A 27,665-nucleotide genomic window follows, 5' to 3' on the forward strand; every position below is an offset into this window, starting at 1 on the left:
GGCTCCACAGAGCTCCCCTGCCCCCTGTAGGTCCTCAGCACTCCCCAGTTCCCCACCCCACCCCCACCACACTCCTTGGCAGATCGCAGATAGAAAGTTCTGCTGGGAAAAAGCCAAGCTCACCTTGGCAGCCAGAACCACATGGTATTGTTCACACACTGAAGTCTGATCCAGGGCTCCTGGCAGGGGTGGGGCGGGGCGGGGCCCCTGTAGAGAGCTTCCCAGCTGGGCCGTCACTTGGGGCTGCAGAGGGTGCTGCCCCGCCTCACCTGCTGTCTCTCTACCTGTGTCCCTGCCTGAAGGCTCTGACCCCAGGCCTGCCCCACGTCCTGCTGGCCTCAACTGCAGCCCCAGTGCAGACCCGCTCCCCCCACGACCCCTTCCCCCTGAGAGCAGGAACAGAGAGGGGCCGGATCATGGTGAGGGGTTGTACCCAGGGCGGGGTTGGCTCCCCGACAGCGTCCAGGCCCTGCTGTCCACTCAGCAAAGCAGGTGACCACGCCAGCAGGACAGCGGCCGCCTCCGGGCTGGTCCAGGTGGTGGGAGGTGCCATCCGGGGCTTACGTGGCTGAGGCTGGGACCTATCTGCTCTAACCCGGGTGGGCAGCGAGTCTCCATTATGGGGGGCCCCGGGCTGCAGCCGGCCCCTCCCCCGATCCCCACCTGCCCAGCCCAGCCCAACCCAGAGGCGGTAGGGACTCCTTCTGGTGGAGACTCAAGGAACTGCAGGACTCCAAAGAGCAAGCAGCCCCCCAAGTTGGGAGGAGTGGGTGGGCAGAGGTGGACCTGGGACGCTAGGGTCTGTGACCCTCCTGCCTGTGATGTTGGCCTCAGTCCCCACAAGGAGAAGACGCTGCACCAGGTCAGACCCAGGGCTGCTGCAGTAGGTCTTGCCCCTGGCCCAGGCAGGGGGCCCCACTCTCTGTGCCAAGGACGGGTCATGGGTCAAGGGTTAGAGGACAGGAAGGCGGGACAGTTGACCAGGCCCTGTGCAGAAGCAGGGACATGGACCGCAGTCCTCACCCAGCTCACCTGGGAACAGAGGTCCTCCAGGTCACCCTGGGGACAGGGTGGGGATGCCAGGGAGTCCCCATCCTCCGCTGAGAGTCTGGGCTCACCTGGCAGGCCTCCCAGGGACTGCCTGCCGGGCTGGGTAGTCCAGATTGTTAGGACAGGGCCCTGGGGCGGGGACAGGCTATAGGGGAGGCCCTCCCCTCCCTTAGTGACACCCACAGTCAGAGACAGGCAGGACCCCATCTGCTCTCCACGCTCTTTAATGAGTATCAGCAGCCCTGAGCTGGGCGGGGAGGGGGCTGGGGCAGGGTGTGCAGGGCAGGGAGGGGTCAGCTGGGAGGGGGCTCAATGGGGGTGGGCAGCAGGGAGGGAGCCAGGGAAGGTGCAGGAAGGTTGCCTCCGCGGCCGGAAGCAACGGTGTGGGGATGGGGCCCGGCTCCTCCCCTGACCGGGATGGTGGCCTGGGGACCAGGCTCAGGGCCCCTGGGGGATGAACTGGTGGATCCAGTCCAGGTAGGAGGTGACTCGGGTGTAGATGCCTGGCCGCTTGGGCTTTGCACAGCCGTCGCCCCAGCTGACCACACCCGCCTGCAGCCAGGTGCCATTCACCTTGCAGACCAGGGGCCCTCCGGAGTCACCCTGCGGGTGGGAGGGGGGAGGGCTCAGTGCGGCTGCGGGGGGCGGTGGGGGCTGCGGGGGGTGGGGGGGCTCAGGGCGGCTGCGGGGGCGCTCACCCACCTGGCAGGGGTTCCTCCTGCTGTCCCCGGCACACAGCATGTCCTCCCGCACGATGGGCACATTATCCCCCGTGTACAGGCCAGAGTGATACTTCCTGTCACAGACACTGTTCTCCACAACGGGCACCTTCACCTGCTTCAGGGGGAACGGGGGCGGCAGGCGCCCTGCGGGGAGGGGGCGGAGGGAGGCAGCATCAGGAGGGAGCAGGCGGTGGGGACGCTGGTCACCAGAGGAAACACCAGAGCCTGGGGCCCGGCCCCACCCCATCCTGGGGTCCCCTACACTCACTTCCATTGTCCACATCACCCCAGCCCGTCACCCAGCACTGCGTCCCCGGGGGGAAGGTCTCCGACGCAGGGGGCAGCGTGACCGGCTGGACGTGGCAGGAGATGCTCACGGGCTCGTCCAGCTCCAGCAGGGCGATGTCCGCCCCGTTCTCGGTTGTGTAGTAGTTGGGGTGGGGGATGACCCTGCTGATGGAGAGCAGCTGGTCCTGGTAATACAGGTGCTGCTCCCGCAGCTGCACCCTGAGGTATGAGGAGTTGCGGACTTTCCTGGGGACAGAGACGGGCCCCTACTCAGAGCTGAGCCACCCTCGGGACGCCCAGGAGCCTGGGTGGAGCCCCAGCGCACCCCACCCTCAGGCCCCCTGGAGACTCACGGTCCGACGCAGTGAGCCGCAGTCAGCACCCACTGGGGGTGGATCAAGGAGCCCCCGCAGTGGTGCCTCCAGTACCCGCGGCTGACTCTCAGGCTCACCTGCCAGGGCCACCTGCTCCCAGGGGCATCCTGGCCCCCGACGATGCCCGCGCGCTGCAGGGCCTGGCCTGGAGCTGGAGCAGGAAGCCTTCAACCCTGGGCTCCTCTGAACCCACCACCCACCCCTGGGCTTGTGGGGGTGGGGGAGGGCAGAGACCCCACAGGCCCGGAGTCAGGACTCACCAGGGGCCACGGGGACCAGGCTCAGGAGGAGGGCCAGCGCCAGCAGAGAGAGCATCTGCAAGGAGCAGGGAGGGGTCTGGGGTCTGGGATCCTGGGGTGGGGGGTCTGGGGGTGCGGGGTCTGGGGGTGTGGGGTCTGGGGCTGTGGGGTCTGGGTCTCTGGGGTCCAGGGCTGTGGGGGTACAGGATCTAGGGTCTGGGTTTGGGGTCTGGGGGTCTGGGCTGTGGGGGTGTGGGGGCATGAGGTCTGGGGGTTTAGGTCAGTTGGTGCAGGGGCTGGGGCTCTGGGGTCTGGGGCTGCAGGGTCTGGGGGTCTGGGGTCTAATGGTGTGGAGTATGGGGGTGCGGGGTCTGGGGTGTGGGGTCTGGGGTCCAGTGGCGTGGAGCCCTTGATCAGGGGCTCTGTCCAGGCCGGGGGTCTAGGGCCTCAGTGCTCGGCCATCCGCTGCACAGTGACAGCCGATGTCGGGGTCCTGCTGGGGGGCTCACCTTGGCAGGTCCAGGCTGCTCTTGCCCAGCCCACTCTCTCTGCCCCTTTATCCTCAGACAACCAGAGGGTCAGGGGAGGGGGCGGGTCCTCCGATCCAGGGGAGTCGGGACGGAAGTGGATGACTCAGACCAGAGCGAGTCCGTCTGGTCAGGAAGGGCCCTGCCGCCCCCGTCCACGCCGGCAGACCCGATTCCTCCATGTGGCCCCACATCCATCTCTGGCTGTTATCTGAGAAGTTAACTCTACCATCAGGGGAGCCGTGTTATCTGGGGATCTGAGTGCCATCTGCACGGGCCGGGCTGAGGAGGGCTCAGCTGACTGGCTACCCCTGCCCGGCCCACCAGGTCACGGTCTCAGAGTGGAGGTCTGACTGCAGCTGTGTCTCTGGGCTGGGACCTCCAAGGAGGACGTGGGGAGCACAGCTGGACCTGGGGCGCTGGGGTCTGCGGACCCTCCTGCCTGTGACCGTGGCCTCAGTTCCCGCAAGGAGGAGACACTGAGCTGGGCTGGACCCAGTGGTTCTTGCCCCTGGCCCAGCCTATGACCCGTGCTCTCCCTGCCAGGGGGGGGTCATGGGTCAAGGGTCAGAGGGCAGGAAGCCTGGAGAGCCCGTGATGTGGACCAGTCAGGATGGCCACAGCCCTCACCCAGCTCACCTGCAGTCAGGTGCTGGCTGACCAGAGGTCTGCTAGGTCGTCCTGAGGGCAGAATGGGGTGAGGACTAGGAGGCCAGAGAGCCGGGGAGTCCCCGTCCTCCACTTCCCGAGCCTGGGTTCACTTGCCCAGCCTCCCTGGGGTCCCGGGATGCAGCACGTCCAACCGGCCGACAGGGGCAGCCCTCTGGGTAGGGTCATCCTGGCTGGTGGTCTGCGGGGCAGCCGGGGAGTCTCGGGTCAGGGGGAGCTCTGCAGGGGAAATGGGGCAGTAGCCCCGTGCTGCGGAGTCACCCACACATGGGACCTGCCAGGCTCCCGCAGTGGCTGCGAGAGGGTGTCCTGACTGCAGGGTGATGTTCAGCGTGTTAGGAGAGTCGCCCAGAAAGAGACTCACAAACACAGTCCCCTGTTTTCAGGAGACAGAGAGGGGGCCCTCCTAGCACATGTTTCTGCAACAACTGTGTCCTGTGTGGGAAGAGAGGTGAGCCTTGGTGCTCACAGAGAAACTGTTCAAAGTGGATCCTAGGCCTCAGTGTAGACATTAAGACTGTGAAACACTGGAGAGCAACTACAGCAGGAAATCCTGACCTGGAGGAAGGCAAGCGGACTCAAAAACCACCAAGAGAAACAGAAGAACCTGGTGAGTTTCTGAAGTCAGAGTTTTGAGTTTCTGAGTCAGAAGAAACTGGCCTTCGCCAGATTGAAAACTTATGCTCTGAAGGACACTGTTAAGAAAGCGAAAGTGTAACCCACCTGCTGAGAATATCTGTGCTGCAAGTGCCAGGTAAAGCCGGGAAAGAAGGAGGCTTACAACCCCTCAAACGACACCCAACCGATTTAAAGGGGCAGCAGCTTGTGTAGACGCTTGCTCAAAGGTTAAGTACTACCGAGAAGCGCCTTCTTACGGGGATGCCCGGGCTCTGCCCACTGCCTCTCCTTGCCCCTTCCTCTGAGCTGGGTGGTCGGGTGGGCGCTCGCTCGAGAAGTGGTTAGTGTTGCAGAAAAGAGAGGAGGGTGCCAGCCGGAGCAAAAGGGCTTGTGTTCAGGCAAGGCTAATGGAGATGGGAGGGTAATGGACACGTGGGCACTGACCAAATAAGTTGATGGATTAGGGGCAGAACCGGGTTTTACCCACCGGAGAAGGCAGGACATAGGAGAGGGGCTTGCAGTAAACCCAGAGGTATGGAGCTGGGGTTGGGGAAAGCTGGTGGCTTCAGTGTAGACACAGGGGGTATGAGCCCGCGTATGTGCTCATGCGTCAGCCCACGTGTACATGTGTGTGCCTGTGTGTGCTCACGCCTGAGACCCTGTGTGATTCCCTAGCTGTGTCCCTGGGAGCACCCAGGAGCCTCAGTGTCACTGTCACCGGAGCACATGGGTGTGTCTACACCGCTTTGGAAAGTTTTCTGTAAATCTAAACCCGTTCTAACAAATTACATTAAAGAAAAGAAATACAGAGTAGGGTTTGCAGCCCAGCTCAGCCCTGTGACTGGCATCTCTGTGCCCACTCGTCCGTGGGTCCTGTGGGCCCCACCGCAGATCAGATGGGCACTGCCCCAGCTGCCCGGCCTGGGGCAGCCCCTTCCTAACCGTCCTCTGCCCGGCCAGGGTCTGATGACTGAGCTGATTAGGCCCCTGGGAAGGGCTAGGACTTTCCTGCCCCTCCTTCCTGCCCCAGCCCCCTGCCCAGCTCCTACGCATAGGCTGCGGGTCCTCTGGGAAGCTCAAGATCAGAGGCCCCCTCTTAGGTGTGGGGGAGCTGAGGCACAGGGTTGGGTGGGGAGCTGCCTGATGATCCACAGTGGTGGGGGGCAGAGGCTGTGGGGGGCACAGGCTTGTCTCCTCCCCACCAGCCCCGGGCTCAGAGCCCTGGCCCAACAGCGCGCGCTCTGCATTTGATCAGCTGACGGATCAGGACAACAGAGGCGCTCCTCCACTCTGAGCCCATGGGAGCTGCACACCTAGGAGACTGGCCTTGGGGGAGGCACCGGGGTGGGGAGAGCTGGAGCCCAGGCTGCCCCTCCCAGGGCCCAGGAGGCCCAGTGTGGGGGCAGGAGAATCAGTGACCAGGGTCTACTGGAGGGATGCCTGAGATGGGGCATCCTGTTTTGCGGTGTGCTCACCTGAGAAATCCAGCTGGGTACACCCCTAGGACGTGCGAGAGAGCCAGCCAGGGACAGGAGTGCCCCAGAGCTGGGCTGGCATCCCGGCAGGCTGGGGGCAAGGCAGGGCTCCCCGAGGCCCCAGGAGGTGCCACATGGATGGTGGGGTGGGACAGGCTGGAGTCAGGAGGCCGTGAGCTGAGGAGGGCGGATGTGCTGCAGGACCAGTGACCAGCAGGCCCAGGGGAGAGTGAGGAGGCAGGGTGGGTGGAAACGGATGGGGCTCACCCTGGCCTGCGGGCAGGGGACAGGGTGCTGGGCTTGGGGGGAGCGTCCAGGGAAGGTGACTCTGGCCTCTCCTGTCCCCTCGCCTTCATGTCCCTCAGCCTGTCCCGTGCGAATGGCACTCAGATCCCCAGATAACACGGCTCCCCTGATGGTAGAGTTAACTTCTCAGATAACAGCCAGAGATGGATGTGGGGCCACATGGAGGAATCGGGTCTGCCGGCATGGACGGGGGCGGCAGGGCCCTTCCTGACCAGATAGACTCGCTCTGGTCTGAGTCATCCACTTCCGTCCCGACTCCCCTGGATCGGAGGACCCGCCCCCTCCCCTGACCCTCTGGTTGTCTGTGAGGATAAAGGGGCAGAGAGAGCGGGCTGGGCAAGAGCAGTCTGGACCTGCCAAGGTGAGCCCCCCAGCAGGACCCCGACATCGGCTGTCACTGTGCAGCAGGTGGCCGAGCACTGAGGCCCTAGACCCCCGGCCTGGACAGAGCCCCTGATCAAGGGCTCCACGCCACTGGACCCCAGACCCCACACCCCAGACCCCGCACCCCCATACTCCACACCCTCAGACCCCAGAGACCCAGACCCCGCAGCCCCAGACCCCACACCCCCAGACCCCGCACCCCTGGATCCCAGACCCCAGACCCCTCCCTGCTCCTTGCAGATGCTCTCTCTGCTGGCGCTGGCCCTCCTCCTGAGCCTGGTCCCCGTGGCCCCTGGTGAGTCCTGATCCTGGGCCTGCGGGGTCTCTGCCCTCCCCCACCCCCACAAGCCCAGGGGTGGGTGGTGGGTTCAGAGGAGCCCAGGGTTGAAGGCTTCCTGCTCCAGCCCCAGGCCAGGCCCTGCAGCGCGTGGGCATCGTCGGGGGCCAGGATGCCCCTGGGAGCAGGTGGCCCTGGCAGGTGAGCCTGAGAGTCAGCCGCGGGTACTGGAGGCACCACTGCGGGGGCTCCTTGATCCACCCCCAGTGGGTGCTGACTGCGGCCCACTGCGTCGGACCGTGAGTCTCCAGGGGGCCTGAGGGTGGGGTGCGCTGGGGCTCCACCCAGGCTCCTGGGCGTCCCGAGGGTGGCTCAGCTCTGAGTAGGGGCCCGTCTCTGTCCCCAGGGAAGTCCACGACCCCTCATACCTCAGGGTGCAGCTGCGGGAGCAGCACCTGTATTACCAGGACCAGCTGCTCTCCATCAGCAGGGTCATCCCCCACCCCAACTACTACACAACCGAGAACGGGGCGGACATCGCCCTGCTGGAGCTGGACGAGCCCGTGAGCATCTCCTGCCACGTCCAGCCGGTCACGCTGCCCCCTGCGTCGGAGACCTTCCCCCCGGGGACGCAGTGCTGGGTGACTGGCTGGGGTGATGTGAACCGTGGAAGTGAGTGTTGGGGACCCCAGGGTGGGGCGGGGCCAGGCCCCAGGCTCTGGTGTTTCCTCTGGGGACCAGCGTCCCCACTGCCCATCAGGGAGCCAGAGTGTGGAGACCCCGGGGAGGAGAGGCGGTAGCGGCCTGGTGTGCCGAGAGCCCAACAGACAGACGAAACTCTCGGGGTGTCGGGCAGGTCCCTCAGCACCTCTGTGCCTCAGTTTCCCCTGCCATGAAATGGGTACAGCTGCAGTTGGTATTCATGGGTACGCTAAGAGGAAAGAGGAAAATCGGACACATGAAATGTCCAGTTAAGGATAATGTTGGGCTGGGCAGCTTGCATCTCGGTGCTGTGCCTATGGACAGGAGACCAGACACCTGCGGGGGTGTGGGAGAGCTTGAGTGCAGCTTGCGCAGCCCTCCAGCACACCACCTCCGCTCCTGTGTAAAGGGCTTGTGCTCATTTGACCCCCACTTCAGAGCACAGCTGGGAACACTCAGCGTGAACAGCTGCCCAGTGTTGTATGCTCGGTGTCCTGCAAAAGGACCCTGCTCCTGTGATCGGCCGAGAGCGGCGGAGACGGTGGCGTGCTGCCCAAGCGCCCCGGCACAGAAGGGCAAGCTGAGTCCTGGGCCCAGGGCTGGCCCAGAGGCAGGGCCGGGTGGTGCCCAGAACCTAGCCCATCCTGGAGGCAGTGGAGCTGAAGGAAGACTGGGCTTCTGCTCTGCAAATCCCAGGACTGTGGCCCTTCCCCTCCCTGAACGGGCCTTAGATGAGGCCGAGAACCCAGAGCCTCACAGCCTCGCAGTGGGAGGGAAGCGCTCACCGCTGCGCGTTGGCGGAACTGCAGACCCTCTGAGAAGCGGTCTCAGCAGGGCTCCCGGGTCCCGCCCCACCCCTGCCACCCGGGACGGGGTGAGCTGAGCCCCTGGCCCAAGTCTGCCTCCCTCCACCCCCTCCCCGCAGGGCGCCTGCCGCCCCCATTCCCCCTGAAGCAGGTGAAGGTGCCCATCGTGGAGAACAGTGTCTGTGACAGGAAGTATCACTCTGGCCTGTACACGGGGGACAGTGTCCCCATCGTGCGGGAGGACATGCTGTGTGCCGGGGACAGCAGGAGGGATTCCTGCCAGGTGGGGAGCGCCCCCGCAGCCCCCACCGCCCCCCGCAGCCGCCCTGAGCCCCCCCCACCCCCCGCAGCCCCCACCGCCCCCCGCAGCCGCACTGAGCCCTCCCCCCTCCCACCCGCAGGGCGACTCCGGAGGGCCCCTGGTCTGCAAGGTGAATGGCACCTGGCTGCAGGCGGGCGTGGTCAGCTGGGGCGACGGCTGCGCGAAGCCCAAGCGGCCGGGCATCTACACCCGCGTCACCTCCTACCTGGACTGGATCCACCAGTTTGTCCCCCAGGGGCCCTGAGCCTGGTCCCCAGGCCACCATCCGGGTCAGCGGAGGAGCCGACCCCCTCTGTCCCCACACCGCTGCTTCCGGCCGCGGAGGCAACCTTCCTGCACCTTCCCTGGCCCCCTCCCTGCTGCCCACCCCCAGTGAGCCCCCTCCCAGCTGAGCCCTCTCTGCTGACCCCTCCCTGCCCTCCGCACCCTGCCCCAGCCCCCTCCCCGCCCAGCTCAGGGCTGCTGATACTCATTAAAGAGCTTGGAGAGCAGAAGGGGTCTTGCCTGTCTCTGACTGTGGGTGTCGCTGAGGGAAGGGAGGGCCCCAGGGCCCGGCGGGGTGCAGCCACCGTCTCTGTGGGTCCCCCACCCCCGGGCACCCACCTGGCTGTGGGGCTCTGGTTTTCTTTGAATCCAACACCTTGACACAATGTGAGACATTCCCTGGAAACAAGCTTGAGACCTAACCTATCAAGTCATTGAAGTGTAATAATGTAAACATGATGCAAGATACATAATATATGTGATACACAAGATATTTTATTTATTTTTTTTTTGAAAATTAAGTCTTATTTATTTTGAAAACCAAACCACTAGGAAAATATATCACAGTTTTGAAACAGCAAACAGACAATATTATCATTTCATGTACTAAGTTGGTAAAAAAAAAAACAAGGTCCTTATCAAAATGATAAGGGGCCAGAACTGGGGCAAGAACAATACATGTAGCAAAGGCCCCGGCAAAAGTGGTATTTGGTAATGGAGGGCAGTCCCTTTATCGCTCTAAAGGAGCCACAGTTCACCCCTGAGTTGCTTACGTTTCCTCCCTTGACTTTTTTGTTGCCAGGGGATTGTCTCAACAAAGCTCTGTTATTTCAGGGGGCAAAGTAAGCAACACTGGGTTTAGGCTTTCATTTTGTTTCATGAAAAACAGATTTTTCCAAAGCCTGTACATCACAACCCTCTTATTTAAGTAGCTAATAGTTCCTCTTTCACTGTTTGTTCCTGAATATGAGCATATAATACTGTCAAAATCCCGTTTCCCTTCAAGGCCTAGTGTCACTGTAAGACTGTCTTGTCGCTTGGCTGACTCTGCTGCCGGCGGCCTCAGGGCCCACCATCGCTGCCAGTGAGAGGGAACACTCGCTTCCCTTACCAGTGTGATATCCCTTCTTACATTTTTGCAGGGTCTCCAGGCTGAATGATGTAATGTGTGAGAATTTTAAGAAACACACATCCACGTCTTGATGGAGAAATGAGTACCTGCAGGGACCCTTTCAAAGTTTTTATCCAAACTGCCTCTCCCAACTTTACATCTTAACATCATGCCCTTGTCTATAAAAGAAAAACAAGCAAAACAAACCCCCTAAAGTCCCCTGCCCCTTTTGACATTAGTGACTGCATGGATTTTATTAGTTTGTGGAAAATGTTGTAGTGATCCTTCTGGTAAACAGCAGGTGGGCAACAAATAGAAACACCTCTTTTCATACTCCACTAGACTACAAGCAGGTTAAATGAACCTGCCGGCCTCTTGGTATCTGTGCAATAAGAGAATCTGGTACTTCGGAGGGCCCTGGTTTGGGACAAGGGAGACTCCCTATTGGCAGAAGTACTTGCCACATGAAATTCAGGCTCACAACAAACCTCCTGTGCTATCTGTGACCCAAATTTTAGCACCGTTTTTTTTCCATTTCACTTTCTAGGATTGAAACACAAAGGAACCAGCGTCCAGAGGAAAGAAACACAGGCCTTAGACTTGCTGCCATCCTTAATTACCTCATTCCTTAACTCTCCTTAAAAGACCCAAACCCCCATTCCTCCTTTTAAATCGATTCCTGCCCTCAGCCCTGATGGCCACTAGCAGACAGCTATTTCCCCATGGATGAGAGCGACTCCTTCATCTTCCTGGTCATGGTTGGGATGAGGTTCATGTGGTCATCCACACACTTGGTCACGCAGGTCTCCAGCTGCCGCTTCACGTGAAGCTCCTTACTCCCCGCATCGATCGAATCTTTGGCCTTGTCATTGCAATACATAGTGCACCGGGCCAGGCGGTCCTGGAACTTCTCCAACTCGCTGGTCACCAGGGCTGGGCTTGAGCCAGAGGTGCATGGCAGCGCTCAGTGCACTGGTGCACTCGCTGCGTGGACGCCTGGCTTTCCTCACAACAGGCAGCGCTGCACCGGAACATAAGGCCCTGCATCTTCCGGATATTCTCCCTCTCCAGACTCTTCACCACGGAGTCCACCGCCTCCTGCACCCGGAGTTGCCGCTGCAGCTCCGCCATGGCGACCCGCGCGCACACAAGATATTTTTAAAATGTATCATATGCTACATTGTGGGGCTTGCCAGGTGGCGCTAGTGGTAAAGAATCTGCCTGCCGATGCAGAACATAAGAGACGCAGGTCCCATCCCCAGAGGACGGCATGGCAACCCAGTCTAGTATTCTTGCCTGGAGAGTCCCATGGGCAGAGGAGCCTGGTGGGCTGTAGTCTGTGGGGTTACAAAGAGTCGGACACGACTGGAGCCACCTAGCAGGCACCCACGCATACTACGTTGAGGGAGTAAAGGCATAATCAATACTCAATATTTTAAATTATTGTAAAGAGTAGCATCCTTTGGCTGTTTCACTTTATAGACTGCATTTATGTCATTGCTGGGATGTGGGGTTTGCCTTAGGGCAGCTCTGGGTTTCCCCGGCAGGGAGGCTTGGAGTCCTTAGGTTCTTCTCTCATTTTGAGGTTTTTGATGAAATGACTGAACTGAAAGTTGTTTTTGTTGGCTTTGTAAAGTTGAAGGTGTTTGTGTTTACAGATTGAAGATTTGAACTGTTACACATACACACACACATACACGCATGCACACACATGTGTGCACTCACATGCTGACATACTTTGACATTAATCCTCTAGGACTGATTTCCACATTAGGTGAGGTTCCAATACCAGGGAGGCAAGACCACCTTTGCGTTTCCCAGTCCTTTCCTGCCCCGCCAACCTCGGGCCCTGCAGCCCCGCCGAGGCTGGGGAGCCAAGGGGCACTGGGGTCCACCTTGCAGAGCCCCAGAGGTCAGGCACTGCAGCCAGACTCTCAACTTCTGGCTCTGACTTGAAGCCATACACTGGGGGAGGTGCTGAAGCTGCTCATTCTCCCTCTTAGTCGCAAATCATTTTTAATCATAAATGTAGCACGTCCATGTCTCAGCTCCCCCACGCCTAAGAAGGGGCCGCTGACCTCAAGCATCTCAAAGGACCCACAGCCTGCACTTAGGAGCTGGGCAGGGGGCTGGGTCAGGAAGGTGGGCAGGAAAGTCCTGGCCCCTCCCAGGGGCTTAATCAGCTCAGTCATCAGGCCCTGGCCTGACAGAGGACGGTTAGGAAGAGGCTTCCCCAGGCTGGGTAGCTGAGGCTATGCCAATCTGATCTGTGGTGGGGCCCACGGGACCCAGGGACGGTTAGGCACAGAGACACCAGTCACAGGACCTGAGTTGTCTCCATGGGGCTCAGTCTGGGCCTCAAAATGACACCCTCCTGAGAAAGCCCAAAGACTAGGGTCCTGGAGGATAGAGGAGGGGAGACAGTGTGCCCAGCAGAAACCAGGGAGGGCTTCCTGGAGGCAGTGGCACTGGCTCTAATCCCTGCCCATTTGGGGAGAAAATTCTTTGCAGCCAAGATGCTTGGGGTCTGACCTAGCCCTGCTGAGTCGGCCACTTGCTGCCACGTGACAGTGTCCACATGGGGACAAAGGGAGGTGACAGGCCCTTCCTGCCTCCCTGCATAAGGAGGGGGCTCCCCAGGCCACACAGCAGACAGCAGAGATGTGGGCTCTCAGGGCATTTTTCCAGGGATGGCACGCCAAGGGCAGGCCAGCTGTGCAGCTGTGGGAATCCAGGCTCTCTGCCACAGGTTTTAGGTTTGCTGGGGGATGGGGTCCTGGCAGGCTTTTGACAATGATCCTGGACTCCTCCAGTGAGGGGACAGGCCTTCCCAGGCCGGGACAGGCCGCAGCAGCAGGGCCTGTCCTCCACACAGGCGGCCTCTGAGACGCGGACAGGAAGCAGGTTTCCACCAGGCAACTCCAGGGCCACAAGACCCCCTCCAGGCCCCTTCCAGCTGTGTCTGCACCCAGAAGCTGGGGCCCTGCCTGCTCCAGCCCCTCTCCAGACAGAGGAAAGTCCCCTCGGACCCTCTTCCTAGCCGGGGCGTGGTCAGAGGGCAGGCAGGAAGAGAGGCTGGGAACGCCTTCCCAGTTGGGCTCCCTGGACCCAGTCTGTACCAAGAGCCACTCAGGGCCACCCCCTCTCTTGCTGCCAGCCAGGACGTGAGGGCCTGGTGCGTGGACGCAGGTGCGCTGGGCTTTGTGCTCCCTCCCCGTGGCTGGACAGCGAGACTTGGACCAGGGGTCTGGGGCGTGGGTGACCTGGAGTCACATCACTGCTCACACCCCGCACCCTGGATGGTCCAAGCCATTCGGTTTGGGTGGGGAAGTCCCTGCAGTGGAACAAGGCGGGGACCGGCGTTGGGGGCAGGCCTGCTTCCCTCCCACCCAGCGGCGCCTACGCTGGAGGCCTTGGGCTCACTCTGCAGGGGTCCCTGTGCAGAGAAGAGCCAGACTCATGGAGAGACTCGAAAAAAATGAAAAAGTCATTACCTGCCTTTTAAACAAGAGACGCTGCCAGTTACGTAGCCTTCCCAGACCAGGGTGAGCCCCAGGCCACTGCTCTGAGAGCAAACACTATCCACAGTCTGCTCCCCTCCCCCGCCAAGGACACCCCCAAACCAGGGGCGCAAGAGCCCCCTGGGGATGTCCGCTTAAGACATGAGGTCCTGCAGCCCCTACCTCCACGACAGTTCAAATGAACTGGCCAAAGGAGCAGGCTACCAAGCATTTGGTGTTGGCGTGAGGGTGCTGGCCGCCCTCAGGCTCCCAGGCCTCCAGGGCCCCCGAGGCCACTCCCAGGGCCCAGCAACCTTGTGCTTCCCTCCTGACCCAGCTCCTTGCCTTAAACAAGTCAAGCCGCCTGCATGCCCTGGCCGTCTCTTGTCTGCTTGCCACATGGGGGTCAGGGTGGAGAGGGGGACAGGCAGGGACAGGCAGGACAGTGAGGCAGAGAAGGGAAGGGCTCCACAGAGACAGAGAACTCAGAAGAGATGATGGGAGAAGGGCAGGCCGTGCCCCGGGGAGTGGTCAGCCCCCGCTCAGTTATCTCAGCAGGAGGACATGGTGCGGATCCAGGGCTGGCAGGCGGAGACTGGCACACACTCCCGGGCGGCTGGCTCAGCACAGCCCCCGCTGAAGCTCACCACTGCCACTTGCACCCAGCGCTGGTCCTAGAGCGGGCAGACCAGGGGGCCTCCAGAGTCACCCTGGAAGACGCAAGAAGAACAGACAGGTCCGGGGTGCGCTTGGGCCGAGGCTGACTTCGGGAGCACAGGGACCGAGAGGGGCTGGGTGTGGGGCCGGGGAGGGGGCACTCAGGCAATCTCTCTGGGGCTCCAGGCGGCCAGGCGGGGGCTCCATCCTTGATCTGTCCTGTTGGCAGCCCTGCAGAGCAGCTCTATCTGCCTCTTTTTTGTTTTTTTGAGGCCTCTGAGGCTGAGAGGTTAAGCAACTTGCTAAAGGTCACACAGCTAGGTTACAGCATCACTGAGATTCAGTCACTTTATTATTATTCCAAGCCTGGATGCTTCCCCTGATGCACGCCACCTCCCTTACAAGTCGCATGGCCTCTTTGAGCCTGGATTCTGACCCTCTGAGTCTTTGTAGCACCCACTCACCTCCCTACGGCAGCTGGAGCCCGAGTTCTCTGGCTGTTTATTGTCAGGTTGACTCCAGATTTCATTCTTATAACAAGTATCCATCGAGATCCGGCTCCACCAGACACCATTCCACCTCGGGGGTGAGACAAAGTCCTCTACCCCGTGGAGCAAAATGGTGATGTGTCTCCCCTGCCCTGAGTCCAGGACCCAGTCTGACTCTCAGGGTCACTTAGGGCAAAAGGGGGCCTGGGGAGCCTGGCTAAGCATGAACCAGGCATGTCACAGACTCCCTGTGAACGGGGCTCTGCTTCCTCACCCCACTGTGCTTAGCAGGAAACAGGCCTGGAGGGGTCCAGTGGCTCCCTGGGCCCCGTGGAGGACTGGGGCAGGAGCACCAACGGGGGGCCTGACCTCGCAGAAGCCCTTCCGGCCCTGGAAGTGGCCAGCACACAGCATCTCCTTGGCGACGGGCTCTGGGAGGGAGAGCCTGCGGCAGCTCTGCGGGCTGACAGTGTGTGCGTCCACCTCCTGTAGCCTGCGGGCTCCGGCAGGGCCACTGAGGAGACTGGGTGTCAGGGATGGAGGAGGGGCCCGCGGGGAGTGGGGCCGTGTCCCCCTCAGGGGTGAGCCCTGCCCCGCACGGTGAGGCAGATGCCTGACCCAAGTGGGCAGCGAGGTGAGCTGGAGGTGGGATGAGGCGCTCGGGGACAGGGACGCGCAAGAAGCTGGGAGTGAACCGACACCCCTGCACGCGGCCTGCTCCACCTCGGGGCCGCCACCTCCGCCCCCGCCCCTCGCCCCTCTCCCATCTTCCTGCCTGACGTCCCCCCAGCCAGTCACCCAGCAGAGCATCCCCAGTGGGAAGGAGGAGCCCGCCAAGGCCAGAGGGATGGGCCTGATGGTTTGGGAGAAGGGCACTGCCGAGCCAGCTTCAGCAGGCATGTTCCCGTTGAAGGAGGGGTGTCGAATGATGCAGAGCACGGCCTCGGAGACAGCCTGGGGGGCTGGTGTGCAGGACAGATGCTCCCAGCTGAATGGTCAGGTCCTGCCTGCTCACAGAGCTGTGGGGGAAGCGGGGGACATGATGGGCTGTGAGGACAGAGAGTCTGGTGGCGTCGGCGCCATCGGAACTGGCTTCTGGGGGTGAGGGCCTTGAGCTTGGGGGCTTCATTCAGACCCTCTCTGCTCAGCCCTGGCCACATGTGGGTTGGGAAAAAGGCTCCAGGGTCCACTCCAGCTGTGGGGTTATCTTTGTACAGAGCCCTGCATGAGGCGGGGCCTTGCTGCCGGGGGTGGCAGAAAGGACTGGACCCCACTATTCCCAGGCCTGGCAGAGATCAAGGCAAGCGGTGTGGCAGCGGCTGAGGCTGGCGGGGGGTGGCAGACAGGCTCTGTGCCAGGAGCCAGGCAGGCAGCCGGCCGGCCGGAGCTCAGGGGCTCCAGGTGCAGCTGGGGAGGCTGTTCTCTGTGGGGCGGGGGGCGGTAGATGGCCCACTCCCAGTGTTTGAGGACAGCTGAGCTGAGCCCTCGGGCAGGTAGGACACTGACCTGAGACGGGTCAGGACGGGGTCCCCTGAGGAGAGAGCAGTGTGCAAAAGCTCACACAGGCAGGAATTCTTTTTTTATACATACACTCATTTTTGTTTATGTGGCTGCACTGGCTCCTAGTTGCAGCGTGTGGATCTAGTCCCCTGACCAGGGACAGAACCTGGGGTAACAGGGGCGGAGGCATCGCGCAGCCCCAGCAAGAGGGAAGTGTGACTCACCTGCAGACGCGGTGGGCAGCGGTCAGCACCCACCAGAGGCTGATGAGGCTGCCCCCGAAGATGTGGCGGTCCTGATCTCTCAGGCTGACCTGCCAGGGCCACTGCAGGGGGTGCCCCGGGGGCCCCCGATGATGCAGGCCTCTGGGACGAAGCCACTCGCTGGTCGAGAGGTGGGTGAGAATGGTCACGGTCACGATCACAGTCAGCCCAGCAGCCCCCAGCTGGCCCCTCTGCAATAACAGGGCCCAGGGTGGGGCCCGAGGTGGCTCCCCTCCTGACTCCGGCTCTAGACTCCTGCCTGTGACCAACCTTCTGAACCACAAGCAGCTGCTCCCTGAAATTTTCCACGGTGAAGGGCCTGCCCTGTACCTCAGTTTGTGTCACTAAACTTTTCACCTAATTTTAATCAATTCAGATGCAAGTGGCCCCGTGGGTGGTGAGTGGCTCCCAGGCTGGAGACCTGGGAGGCCTCAGTCCCCCTGCTGGGAAGAGAGGAGGGTCTCCTGGGTGCTGTCCTGAGGTTTTGGTGGGAAGGCCTGGGGGTGAGGACGGCTCCACCCTGTTCTGCATCTCTGTCTGCTCCTGAGCTGGCTGAACAGCCTCAGGGAAGGACTTCGAAAGTTATAAAAGCAGCAGACCTGAGGATTCTCACACAGACCCACCAGGCACAGGTGACAGCCTTCAAGCACCGGTGGGTGTGGGGAGAAGGGCTAGGTAAGGACTCTGGGCAGGTCACGTGCACACAGCTATCTCTAAAGGGGATAACCAACGCAGACCCCCTGTACAGCACAGGGAACTCCCCTCAACGTTACGTGCCAGCCTGACTGGAAGGAGGGCTTGGAGAAGGACGGATGCATGTGTATGTGTGGCTGAGTCCTCTCAGTGTTCACCTGAAACTGTCACAACGTTGTTAATTGGCTACACCCCAATACAACATGCTTTTTGGTGTTAAAAAAAATAAAATTGGAAAAAAAAAAACTGGTGGGCTTGGAAGTGAACCCACACATATCTCCCGGGGTTGGAGCCAGGAAGAAAAACTAGATGATGTGAGGGCCCAGGATGGACCGCAAAGTGAGCTGGATGCGTGTGGCCGGAGCCCTGCCTCCCTGCTGGGGAACACCCAGCCCCGAGGAGCTGCAGCCTGCCCCCAGGGCCGAGGCCTGGGCTCTAGGGCAGCAGGATGCCTGCCTGGGCTCTCACCTCTGTCTCCCAGGAAGGAAGGCACCAGGAGCGCCAGACGGAGCCACCCCTGTGGGCGGAGGCAGGGGGACTGAGCACCAGCACCTGGAAGGGCAGGCACAGCCCCGACCTCTCCCAGGGCCACCATTCAGAGTGCTGCCCAGGGCCGGGGCGCCGCTGCTCACGACCCCCCGCCGGAAAGACCATGGGTGCTGGAGACCCCAGCCCAGAGACTGCTTCATCCCAGGGACCTGCTGTGGGGCCATAGCACCGCAGTCCCAGGAGGCCTGGGCAGGCTGGGAAGGTGGGGGCCTGCGCCCCTCGCCCTCCTGAGACCCCCTGCCGAAGGCTGGCAGCAGCTCCAGCTGCTCCTGCCCTGGTGCCATCCGACACAGGCTTCGGGAAGCGGGGTCCAGCAGCCGGCAATGGCCAGGATTGATCCTGGGCAAGCCCAGAAACATGCTTCGCTCCCTCCCTGCCAGGCCGGGCTGTAGATAAGAAACGTGCCCCTCACCCCCCTGCCAGCTGCCGCAAGGGCCCTGAGGCATGCTGAGGGGTAATTCAGGAGGATCCCAGGAGTGCAGTGTACAAACGCATGACCTTAAGGGTCTGCCTGGTCCGGGCGCCAAGCAAACCGGAGGAGGAGGGCACTTTCCGGGAGCACCCGGCCCAGGAGCCGCGTCCCTCCCTCATCTCTGGGCGCCTCTGCCTTCGCTGCCCTGCCCGCACCTGCACCTGCCGTTGTGACCCTTCAGCCAAGAGGACAGTGGGCAAGACGGTAAAGGGGAGGGACCCGTCCCTGGGGCCGGCCGCCTCCCACCCCTGCCAAGGGGGAGAGAGGAGGTGCAGGCTGAGGACCACGTCTGCCAGGGCCCGCGGCTCCTCCGGGGGACCGTGGGACCTGCTCTGGGCACCCCAGGAAAGCTCGCCAACCTCTGCCCCTTCTCTCTGCTTGGGTCTTGCTCCCACTCTGCCCCCACTCCCATCCTGGGGTCCAAGCGTCGCCTCCGTTGAGACGGCTCCCTGGTGATTTGCTCACCTACAGGCAGCTGGGACTGGTTCCCACCCAGAGACGGACCCTGCAGGAGCCAGTCCCTCACCTGAGTGGTCCGCAGGGGAGCAAACATCTCCCCAGAGAAGAGACAGTCATGTCACACCCGGGTCACACTCACGTGGCAGCTGGCTAATTCAGAGAAGAGAGCCTGCCTCACAGGAGAAGGCGGTGGGTGGATGGGTGTCCGGGAGTGAGTGTGACACCAAGTCAAAATCATTTGACTTGGATAAACTCCCTTTGGAACCACGCACAGTGCCATGTGGTGAATCCTGGGACAGGCGGACCGAGCTGGGGGCTGTGGCTTCAAGGCAGAGCCGACACTGAGATCCCTGCTGTTCTCTGCCACGCCAGGGAGGGCACTGGTCCCAGCCCAGCTCTCTGCCCTCAGGGCTCCGGACACCTCCCCGGAGAAGCCACACCGTCCTTGTCAGTCCCAGCCCCGGCCCCGGTCACTCCTCGTGGCCTTCAATCGGGTAGAGGCCTGGGGCCCTCTCCCTTGCCCCCCACCAACACCAGGATCTCCCTGCTGCCTCCTCCAGGGTCAGGGGAGCCCTGACACAGAATAGAAGGTCAAGGGCGGGGCCGAAGCAGCGACTCTGGGAAGAAGAGGAGGTCAGGTCCTCTGGGCTGACCTAGGTTGAGGCCAGGGGACAGAGTCAGGGGAAACTCAGGATTTGCTGCTAGGTGCTCCAGAGCACTAGGTCCCCAGAATGTCACACCGGGCCCAGCCAGAGCCCCAGCTGGGCAACCCTGCAACTCTCACCCTGCAGACGGGAGGCCGCAGGGTCGCCCTGAGGCAGGAGGGGTGGCTGGGGGTGCAGCCACGACAGAGTGGGCAGGACCAGGTGGGTCTCTTGCAACAGGAGACAGGAAACAGATTAGCAAGTGCCCGGCCAGGCACCTGGGAGGGAGGCTTATCACAGAAGGAGCACCAGCATTTGGCGTCCCAGGAAGGGAGGTGTTTCCTTTCCTTAATTCTGACCAATGTGCCCTTTTCTTTAACAGTTAAAGCAGGTGCACAATGTGTGTTTGATGGCCACCAACAGGCTGAGAGTTAAGTTAGCATAAGATCGGAGCTCAATCTTGTATAAGATGGAACGACTTCCCCAGACCTCAGTAAGTGAATACTTCTTCCACCCTGGGTCAACAGAATGTGTTCCACTTGAGGATTTGGTTGTAAATCCTACAGCACCTTACAACCAACCGTTGGTTCACTTTTTTAAGCGTCAAAGAGTTTAATGATCACTTTTTATTCCCACAGCCTGTCATCAAGAAATACAGATCAGCTTGTCCTGCTGACACCTAGGGTGATCACCACTTAGTTCCATTGACCTTGGACCCAATTTCACTGATCAGGCTCCTGTCATTGCTGCTACAAAAACGTGTAGGTCCTCCAATCGGCACAGAGTCTAAATGATCAGCTATCTGCCCAGTTTGTTTTTAAGGACTAGGAGTCAGTTGTGTTCAGTTTGAGATCAAGCCACTTAAAACTAATTAGGACCCGAACACTCTACTGGGCCCCAAACTTCATCCTCAGAGCCCTGGGTCCCACAGGGAGAGGGGCAGGATCCACTCTGGACAGACATCTCATTCTGTTCAGGAAAGGCTGGCTCTTCACATGGGTCCTGAGGGGCAGGGCTGCAGGGTCAGCTGGAGGCCGAGCAGTGTGAAGACAGGGACCTGGACACCCCTCCTGCTGGGCCCCCCCAGGGCTCTCTCCACAGACCCCAGGCCCCTTCCTCCTCCAGCGTCACCTGGATGCACCTCCGAACCTCAGAGTCCAAGGGGGCCCACGGGACTCATCCCGTAAGAACAGCTGGTGTCATGAGCGATGCCGATGGGGACCCCATTCTCCTGGTGCAGGTGTCAGGTGGGGAGGGGTGGGGAGGGACATGTGGACTGAAGCCAAGGGTCTCAGAGAATCAGGCAACAGATGGCGGTAGTGGGAGGGGGAGAAGCCGAGGACGCCTGCCCCGGAAGGCGGGCCCACCCTGCTCCCCTCCGATTGTGCCCAGGGAGCCCGCCCAGAGATCCCCCACCCCAACCCCGGTCAGGTCAAACACACACACAGCCTGGGAGCAGCTCTGCACAGTTTAATGAGGCTCACATCACAGACAGCTGACTGCCGGCATCTCCCTTCCACATGGTGCCCCCCTCTGGAGCCCCTGCCTGCTCCCCAGGACCACCAGAGGCCCCTGAGCGAAGAAGATTGGGAGTCTCCAGGCCTAGGGCCCTGGGGACAGTGGGACATACTGGAGGATCCAGGACACATAGCTGGTCACCTGGGTGTACACCCCAGGGAAGTCAGGGAGTGCACACTTGTGGCCCCAGCTGACAACTCCCACTTGGACCCAGGAGCATTTCCAGAGGCACACCAGGCCCCCCCCACCCCCGGAGTCACCCTGCGGGAAAACACCACTCTCACTTCCCACGCCCCCAGGCAGTGGGGCTGGCAGGCCCCCACTCAGGGGTTGGGGGCAGATTAGAGGGTGAGTCTGGGGTCCCACCTGGCAGAGTCCTGGCCCTCGTTCCCGGCACACAGCATGTCATCTTTGATTGGCTTGGTGGTGTTTGCAACTTTCCAATAGTGTAGGTTACAAACCTGGTTCCCCACCATGGGCACCTCTGCCTCCTGCAGGTGGTAGGGCGGGGGCAGGGGCGCTGCGGGGAGAGGCTGGGTGAGCTCCGTGCTGGGGAGGGGCTCCCTTCGGTCTGCGGAAGGCCTGGGGTCCAGACCCAGCGCCCCTGGCATTGGACTCAGTGTCCCCACAGCCATGAATCTGGGGTCTGATCACATGATTCTTAAATGTCTAGATGCCCATCCCCCTGCAGCATGGAGGAACCCAGAGACCTTGGCGGGTTGCCCATGCTCAGTGACCCAGACCTCCTCCCAGATGACCACCTTGTGTGCCCAGACTGAGGGTGTCAGAGCCCAGGACGGCTGGGGCAAAGTCTGACCAGAACTCAGAGTCAGTGGCCCACCCCGAGGTTGTTCCAGAGGTTCCCGTCCATAACCACGCAGGACACCCCTCCCTGGGATCCAAAGGTCTGTGGGGTGAGTCACTCTCCCTGAAGACCCAGCCTCCCCAGTTCCTCATCCTTCGTCTCAAGTCTCCCCAAACCTACAGTGAACTGAGACGCTGCCCCAGCCGGTCACCCAGCACATCTTCCCCTCGGGGACCCTCAGCGAGGCAGGCGGGAGAGAGACCATCTGGACGTGATGGGAAAGGCTCACGGGGGCCTCCAGCCTCAGCAGAGTGATGTCCGCCCCCGCGCCCCCAGCAGAGAGGTTTCGGTCGTAATCGGGGTGTAGGACAATCTTGGACACTTTGGTCGGCTTGTCATGGTCATAGAGTCTCAGCTGCCCGACTGGGACCCTGATGGCAGAAGCCTGCAGGCTTTTCCTGAGGAGAGGGACCGGGAGCCACTCAGAGGAGGCTGGAGACCCCCAGAGTCGGAGAGGGGCCCCTGGACACCCACACACACCTCCCCTAGCCCCCTCTGCTCCCCACCCTCCTTGCAGCCAGCCACAGGGACAGGGGCACAGAATACTCACCGTTGAACACAGTGGGCAGCGGTCAGCACCCACTGGGGGTGAATGAGCGACCCCCCACAACAGTGTATCCACCGGCCAACAGTCCTATTGTAGAACCTCAGGCTCACCTGCCACGGGTAGCTCCTGGCTGAGACATCGCAGCCCCTCACGATGCCCACCAGCCCACGTCCTGAGCTGGGGCCTGGGAAGCAAGGTGAGGGGCCATCAGGGACCCAGATGATGACCTTCCCCGGCAAAGCTGTTCAGAAGCAGGGAGGCCCCCGCCCCCCAGATGGGCTGACCCTGGGAGCAGAGACGGGCCCTGGGATCCTCAGGACCCCTCAGGCCACCGCGTGGGGTGTGGACTCACCCGGGGTCACAGGCACAGAGCGCCCCAGGCAGGGGAGGATCATGACCAGCAGCCACAGTATCTGCAGGCGGTCTCGGGGGGCAGCTGGACCCCCAGCAACAGCTTCGGGAAGGGCGGCCTGAGGCTCCCACTGGTCTGGACGGGAGGGTGGCCTCCTCCGAGCTGCTTCCACGTCTCTGCCCCAGGTGCCCCCAGGGCCCCATTTATCCCCCTCACACAGGAAGTGGGCACAGGGCTCTGTGCTGCGGCCAGGTCAGTCCTCTCCCTGTGGGGACTGAGGACCAGGGGCCAGTTCAACTCAACTTCCTCCAGCAGAGGAAGAAGTGAGGGCCCGGGGCCCCCTGCCTGAGTGGGTCTCTTTGGGAGGGACACTTGGTGGGCAGACAGGTGGAAGGGAGGTGACCGAGGGGCGCTGACCAGCCGCTGCCCCAGGGGAGTCCTGAATCGGAGGCGGGGTGTGAGGCCCTGCTTTTCTGGGTACCAGCCACTCCCGGGACCCAGGGCTGCTCCCCAGCCTGGAGCCCAGCGCCTGGGCTGACGACCCTCCTGACGTCTATCCCAGACCCTGAGGACTCACAGTTACTGATGCCCACGGAGGCTCCGGATCCAGGACAAAGGAGCGTTCCAGCACTGAGTGTGCAGGCCAGGCACCCACGGGAGCGCTGGGGACCCAGGCATCTCCGGGGGTGTGTGGTCTCCGTGCTACCCTGACCACAGCCTCTGAGGGCAGGATGGGCCTGGCGGTCGGCTCAGGGCCGGTTTGTTCTCAGGTTTGAGGTCGGGAAAGAATCAGAGGATGAGAGGTGAGGGTTTCCCTGGGCCCCTCCCTGGTCCCAGTTCCCAGCCCCTTGGGAGCTGGCACCCCTCTGCCTGGACCCACTTGTGAGGTGTCTTCTAGGAGAGCCTGGGGTCCAGAGGGACCCCTGTGTGTGGGGAGGTGCGTGCATTTGAGACAAGTCAGCCAGACTCAGGAGAGCTGGAGGTGTTTATCCCAATTCCCCAGGGAGCCCGGGTCCCTTGCATTCCTGTGTTAAAGCCCCGGCCCCCATTCCTCAGGATGTGACTGTATTTGGAGAGGGGGTCGTTAGACAAGTCACTGGGGGACGGTCTAATCAACATGGCCAGTGTCCTTAGGAGAAGGACACAGACACACATGGGGAGACCTCGCAGGACCGGGGGAGAAGGTGCCGTGCGCAGGCCGAGGACAGAGGTCCCCGGAGGGCCAGCCTTGCCCCAGCAGGTCTCCACGTCCAGCGCCGGGACAGGGAGGAGACACACTCCCACCAATCTGCTGCCACTTCCTATCAGCCCACGGGGAAGAGGACCAGGGAGGCTGGGGTCATGCTGAGCTGTGGCCTCTCAATGGAGCTGCGATGCTCTGAAGGCTTGGAGCTCCTGTCAATGTTCTGCTCTGTGCAGGGTTCACAGATGGTGCCCGTGTCACCCGGGGATGGGGGCCTTCAGGACCAGGCCCCAGGCCCCCAGGGAACGTCGTGTCTAAGGCCCGCTGGGTCACCTGTGGCCCCCGCACAGTGTCGCAAGAAGAGATTAGGTGATGGGCCTGTGGGCATTACCCAACCCCTATCTCTGCACCCAGGGCCCCGTCCCAGCCCGGGTTGCCTCACAGCTGAGCCCAGGAGCCCAGGAGCCCCGGGCCTGGGAGAAGGGAGAGGCTGGGCTCTCGCCTGCAGGCTCTTTTCTGCTCACGCAGGTCTTCAGCAGGGAGGGCCGGGGGAGGGCAGCAAGGCCTAGGGTTGGGGGAGTGCTGGGTTCATTTCAGACGTACAGAGCAGTGACTCAGTTACACACATACACACGTATTCTTTTCTGTATTCTTCATTACACATTATTAAAAGACATTGAATATAATTCCCTGTGCTATACAGGAGGTCCTTATTGGCTGGCTATACATAGTAAAGTGGATCTGTTAATCCCAAACTCATAACTGATCCCTCCCTTCTCTTGTCCTCTGTAGTCACCATAAGTTTGTTTTCCATGTCTGTGAGTGTGTCTGTTTTATAAATAAGTTCATTTGAATCATATTTTAGATTCCACATAAAAGTGATATCATATGGTATTTGTCTTTTTCTAACTTATGTCACTTAGTATGATATCTCTAGATCCATTTGTGTTGCTGCAAATGGCATTATTTTATTCTTTCTCACGCTTGAGTAATATTCCATCATAGATACGTACCACATCTTTATCCATTCATCTGTTCATGGACATTTAGTTTGCTTCCAAGTCTTCGCTATTGTATTAGTGCTGCTATGAACATTGGGGTGTATGTATCTTTTCAAATTAGAATTTTGTCTGGACATATGTCCAGGAGTGGGGTTACTAGGTCATATGGTAGCTCTGGGGCTTCCCAGGTGGCTTAGTGGTAAAGAATCCATGTACTGTTGGCAGGAGACACAAGGGATGTAGGTTCAATCCCTGGGTTGGGAAGATACCCTGGACAAGGGCATGGAAACCCACTCCACTATTCTTGCCTGGAGAACCCCATGGACCGAGGAGCCTGGCAGGCTGCAGTCCATGGGGTCGCAAAGAGTAGGACCTGACTGAGTGACCTAGCACACGTGCATGAGGGTAGCTCTGTTTTTAGTTTTTTAAGGAACCTCCATACTGTCTTCCACAGTTGCTGACCAGCTTACATTCCCACCGACTATAGGAGGCTCCCCTTCCCTTCAGAGCCTCCCGGCAGGCGCTATTGTAGACTTTGTCATGATAGCCATCGACCAGGCGTCTCTGCCCTAAACATGCTGCACACGCTGCCGAAGAGCCCGCCTCCCTGTCTGAAGCCCACAGGCCGCGGTGTTTCCAGTGGCTGACCCTGCGTCTCATGCCCCGTCTGCGGTGACACCAGCATCGCCGCCTCCCACGTCTGCCTGCCTGCCAGGGTGGTGAGAGGGGCCCCCCGACATAGTCATCCGTCTCAAGCAGAAGGGCTTTCGGGTTGTGTCCAGGTTCTGCCAACATGAACATAAACAGTGTTGCCATTTGAATCAATTTCTGGCGGGCTCTTTTGCCACCTCCCCTCCCCACCCTGAGGGACAAGGGCAGTGGCCTGGCTCCTGAGCGGACCTGACATCAGCCCGAGAGCCTCTGCTCCCTGCTTCTGCCACCTCCAGGCACCGTCTCCTCGGTCTCCGCCCATCTGGGGTGAAAAAGGCCCCTTATAGATGCTCTCAAAAGGGCTTCCATGGGACTTGGTGGGGACCAGCTTTCAAATGCTTACCTTCCATCTCTTATTCTATAACCCGCCCCATCAGTACTTGTGGTCTGTCTCTCTGGCTGAGGTTTGCGGCCTGTTCACAGCAGCACGTGGCAGTCCGTGGCCTGGGTTTGGCGCCCCCATTTCCCATCGCTCCCCCTCCTCACCTGGTCCTCAACCTGAAAGCACCTCAAACCCCCGTTCTCCAGCATAAATCCCATCCAGACAATAGGACGCAGCTCAAAACTTGGCTCTCGTCAAACACTCCCGGTGAGACCAGGGAGCGCGACCGTCTTCCTCTCCGTCCTCGAGGATGGAGCCCCTCGTCAGCCACACCATCCACAGGTGGAGACTTGTCCCAGCAGAAAGCCTCACGCCTGGTCCTGCCATCAGGGCGGCTTCACAGCAGGACCAGTGTCAGGCAAGTCCACCCACCGACGGCTCCCTAGTCCCTCCGGAGGGATGTCACAGAACCGTATGTTCTCCTGACTCCAGAAGAGCGTCAGCAGAGAAGCTTCTGAACCCACAGTGAGGAGTCTCTCCACACCTGTGTCACCAGCCCTTGCCCCCTCCCCACCAGGATTCCCTCCCCTTCCACAGGGAGCCTCCCCTGAATCCTCATCTCAGGGCAGAACTGAAGCCAAAGCAGCAGGCGGCACCCCCAGGGGCGGGCTGGGCAGGTGGAGAGGATCCTGACTGTGTCTAACAGTCTGAGGAGTCACAGCTCATTTGAAAAATCAGCAGTTGTATCAAATGATCCCACAGTAACTGCAGATGCAAGTTGACAGGCAAGTAATCTTTCAGAGTGGTGAAGAAAACAATTTAGAAGCAAGCAAACAGCCGTTTGAGGAAGAGGCCAACACAAGCATATTCTCAGAAACACCACATCCCAGACCTTTGAATCAATTACAGTAAAGCTCAATAAAAGGCAAATGTCCCAAGAGATACACTCAGCAAAGGAAATCAAATCTCATCATCAAGCCCACTATTATCTTTTAAAAAGAGATGCCATCAACGAGAAAGATGAGATAGGCAGCCACAATTACCCAGAATTAACAGTCTAGATGCTGTCCAGATGACAGATTTGGGGGACGTGAGATAGGAGATGAACGGCCGATCAACGTCTTCTCTTATTGGGGTTACACACAGATGTCTGTTCTAGAAGAAAAAGGGGAGAAGGCAGAGAAATGCTGGAACAATGTAAATTAGTAAGTAAAGGAGGTAGAAGCCAGTCTGAGGACATCGGTGATCATATGATATCAAGGTGACGACGGTGAGCTCACCAGTTTACACAGCAGCATTGAAGGAGGCCATCAGAAATACCCTGGACACAAGCTACTCACGAGAGAAGCGACCGTGGAGAGTGAAGGTCGGCAAAGATACTATAGGCAAACTCCTGCCGAAGGGAAGCACAGCCGCAGACAGAACATCAGGGACACGGCGGATCGCATCAAAACTGAAAACCTCTGTTCCTCAAAAAGCACGCCTAAGAAAATGGGGTGAGGAGTCCCAGGGAGAAAATAATTGCAAAGCATAAAATACTTGTATCCAGGACAGATAAAGAATTCCCCAGATACCGTCGTGAGAAACAAAAATGTGTTGAGTCCTGCCCCAAGGCCACAGGTTCAAGGCCTTGTCCCAAGCCCACAGAAGCGGAGCCCAAAGCCAAGGTCACCTCCAAAGCTGACTGAGCCCCTTTGTAACCATTGCCAAAAGCCACCCCGATCATCACCAGCAGATTTCTTCACCCCAAATTAGGCAAAGATGCCCACCCCAGTAGTCACCCTACAGTGCCCTAAAATAAAAAGTG

At 60.4% G+C, this 27,665-nt stretch overlaps 2 protein-coding genes, 1 long non-coding RNA gene and 1 pseudogene across 3 annotated transcripts; 1 reads left to right on the forward strand and 3 right to left on the reverse strand.

The window, feature by feature from the left end:
• Positions 1–1,258: 1,258 nt before the first annotated feature.
• Positions 1,259–3,391, reverse strand: LOC139032888 (tryptase-2-like). The gene is made up of 6 exons (XM_070461293.1): positions 3,183–3,391; positions 2,695–2,749; positions 2,414–2,585; positions 2,041–2,306; positions 1,753–1,916; positions 1,259–1,653 (listed from the first exon to the last, which is right to left on the reverse strand). Exons 2-6 carry the CDS (start codon positions 2,747–2,749, stop codon positions 1,489–1,491), a joined length of 822 nt encoding a protein of 273 aa, XP_070317394.1. The 5' UTR covers positions 3,183–3,391; the 3' UTR covers positions 1,259–1,488.
• Positions 3,392–6,576: 3,185 nt separating this feature from the next.
• On the forward strand, positions 6,577–9,253 carry LOC110132826 (tryptase-2-like). The gene is made up of 6 exons (XM_070460658.1): positions 6,577–6,629; positions 6,893–6,947; positions 7,057–7,228; positions 7,336–7,601; positions 8,557–8,720; positions 8,839–9,253. The coding sequence occupies exons 2-6, from the start codon at positions 6,893–6,895 to the stop codon at positions 9,001–9,003; spliced, it is 822 nt and encodes a 273-aa protein (XP_070316759.1). The 5' UTR covers positions 6,577–6,629; the 3' UTR covers positions 9,004–9,253.
• Positions 9,254–10,373: 1,120 nt separating this feature from the next.
• Positions 10,374–11,280, reverse strand: LOC110132134 (protein FAM136A pseudogene; annotated as a pseudogene).
• A 13,173-nt stretch (positions 11,281–24,453) lies between these two features.
• Positions 24,454–27,370, reverse strand: LOC139032764 (uncharacterized). The gene is made up of 3 exons (XR_011485367.1): positions 27,139–27,370; positions 26,902–27,013; positions 24,454–25,610 (listed from the first exon to the last, which is right to left on the reverse strand). It is a non-coding gene; the product is annotated as an uncharacterized lncRNA (long non-coding RNA).
• Between the last annotated feature and the right edge of the window lie 295 nt (positions 27,371–27,665).

This window comes from Odocoileus virginianus, chromosome 33 (assembly GCF_023699985.2).
Source record: "Odocoileus virginianus isolate 20LAN1187 ecotype Illinois chromosome 33, Ovbor_1.2, whole genome shotgun sequence".
NCBI lineage: Eukaryota > Metazoa > Chordata > Mammalia > Artiodactyla > Cervidae > Odocoileus > Odocoileus virginianus.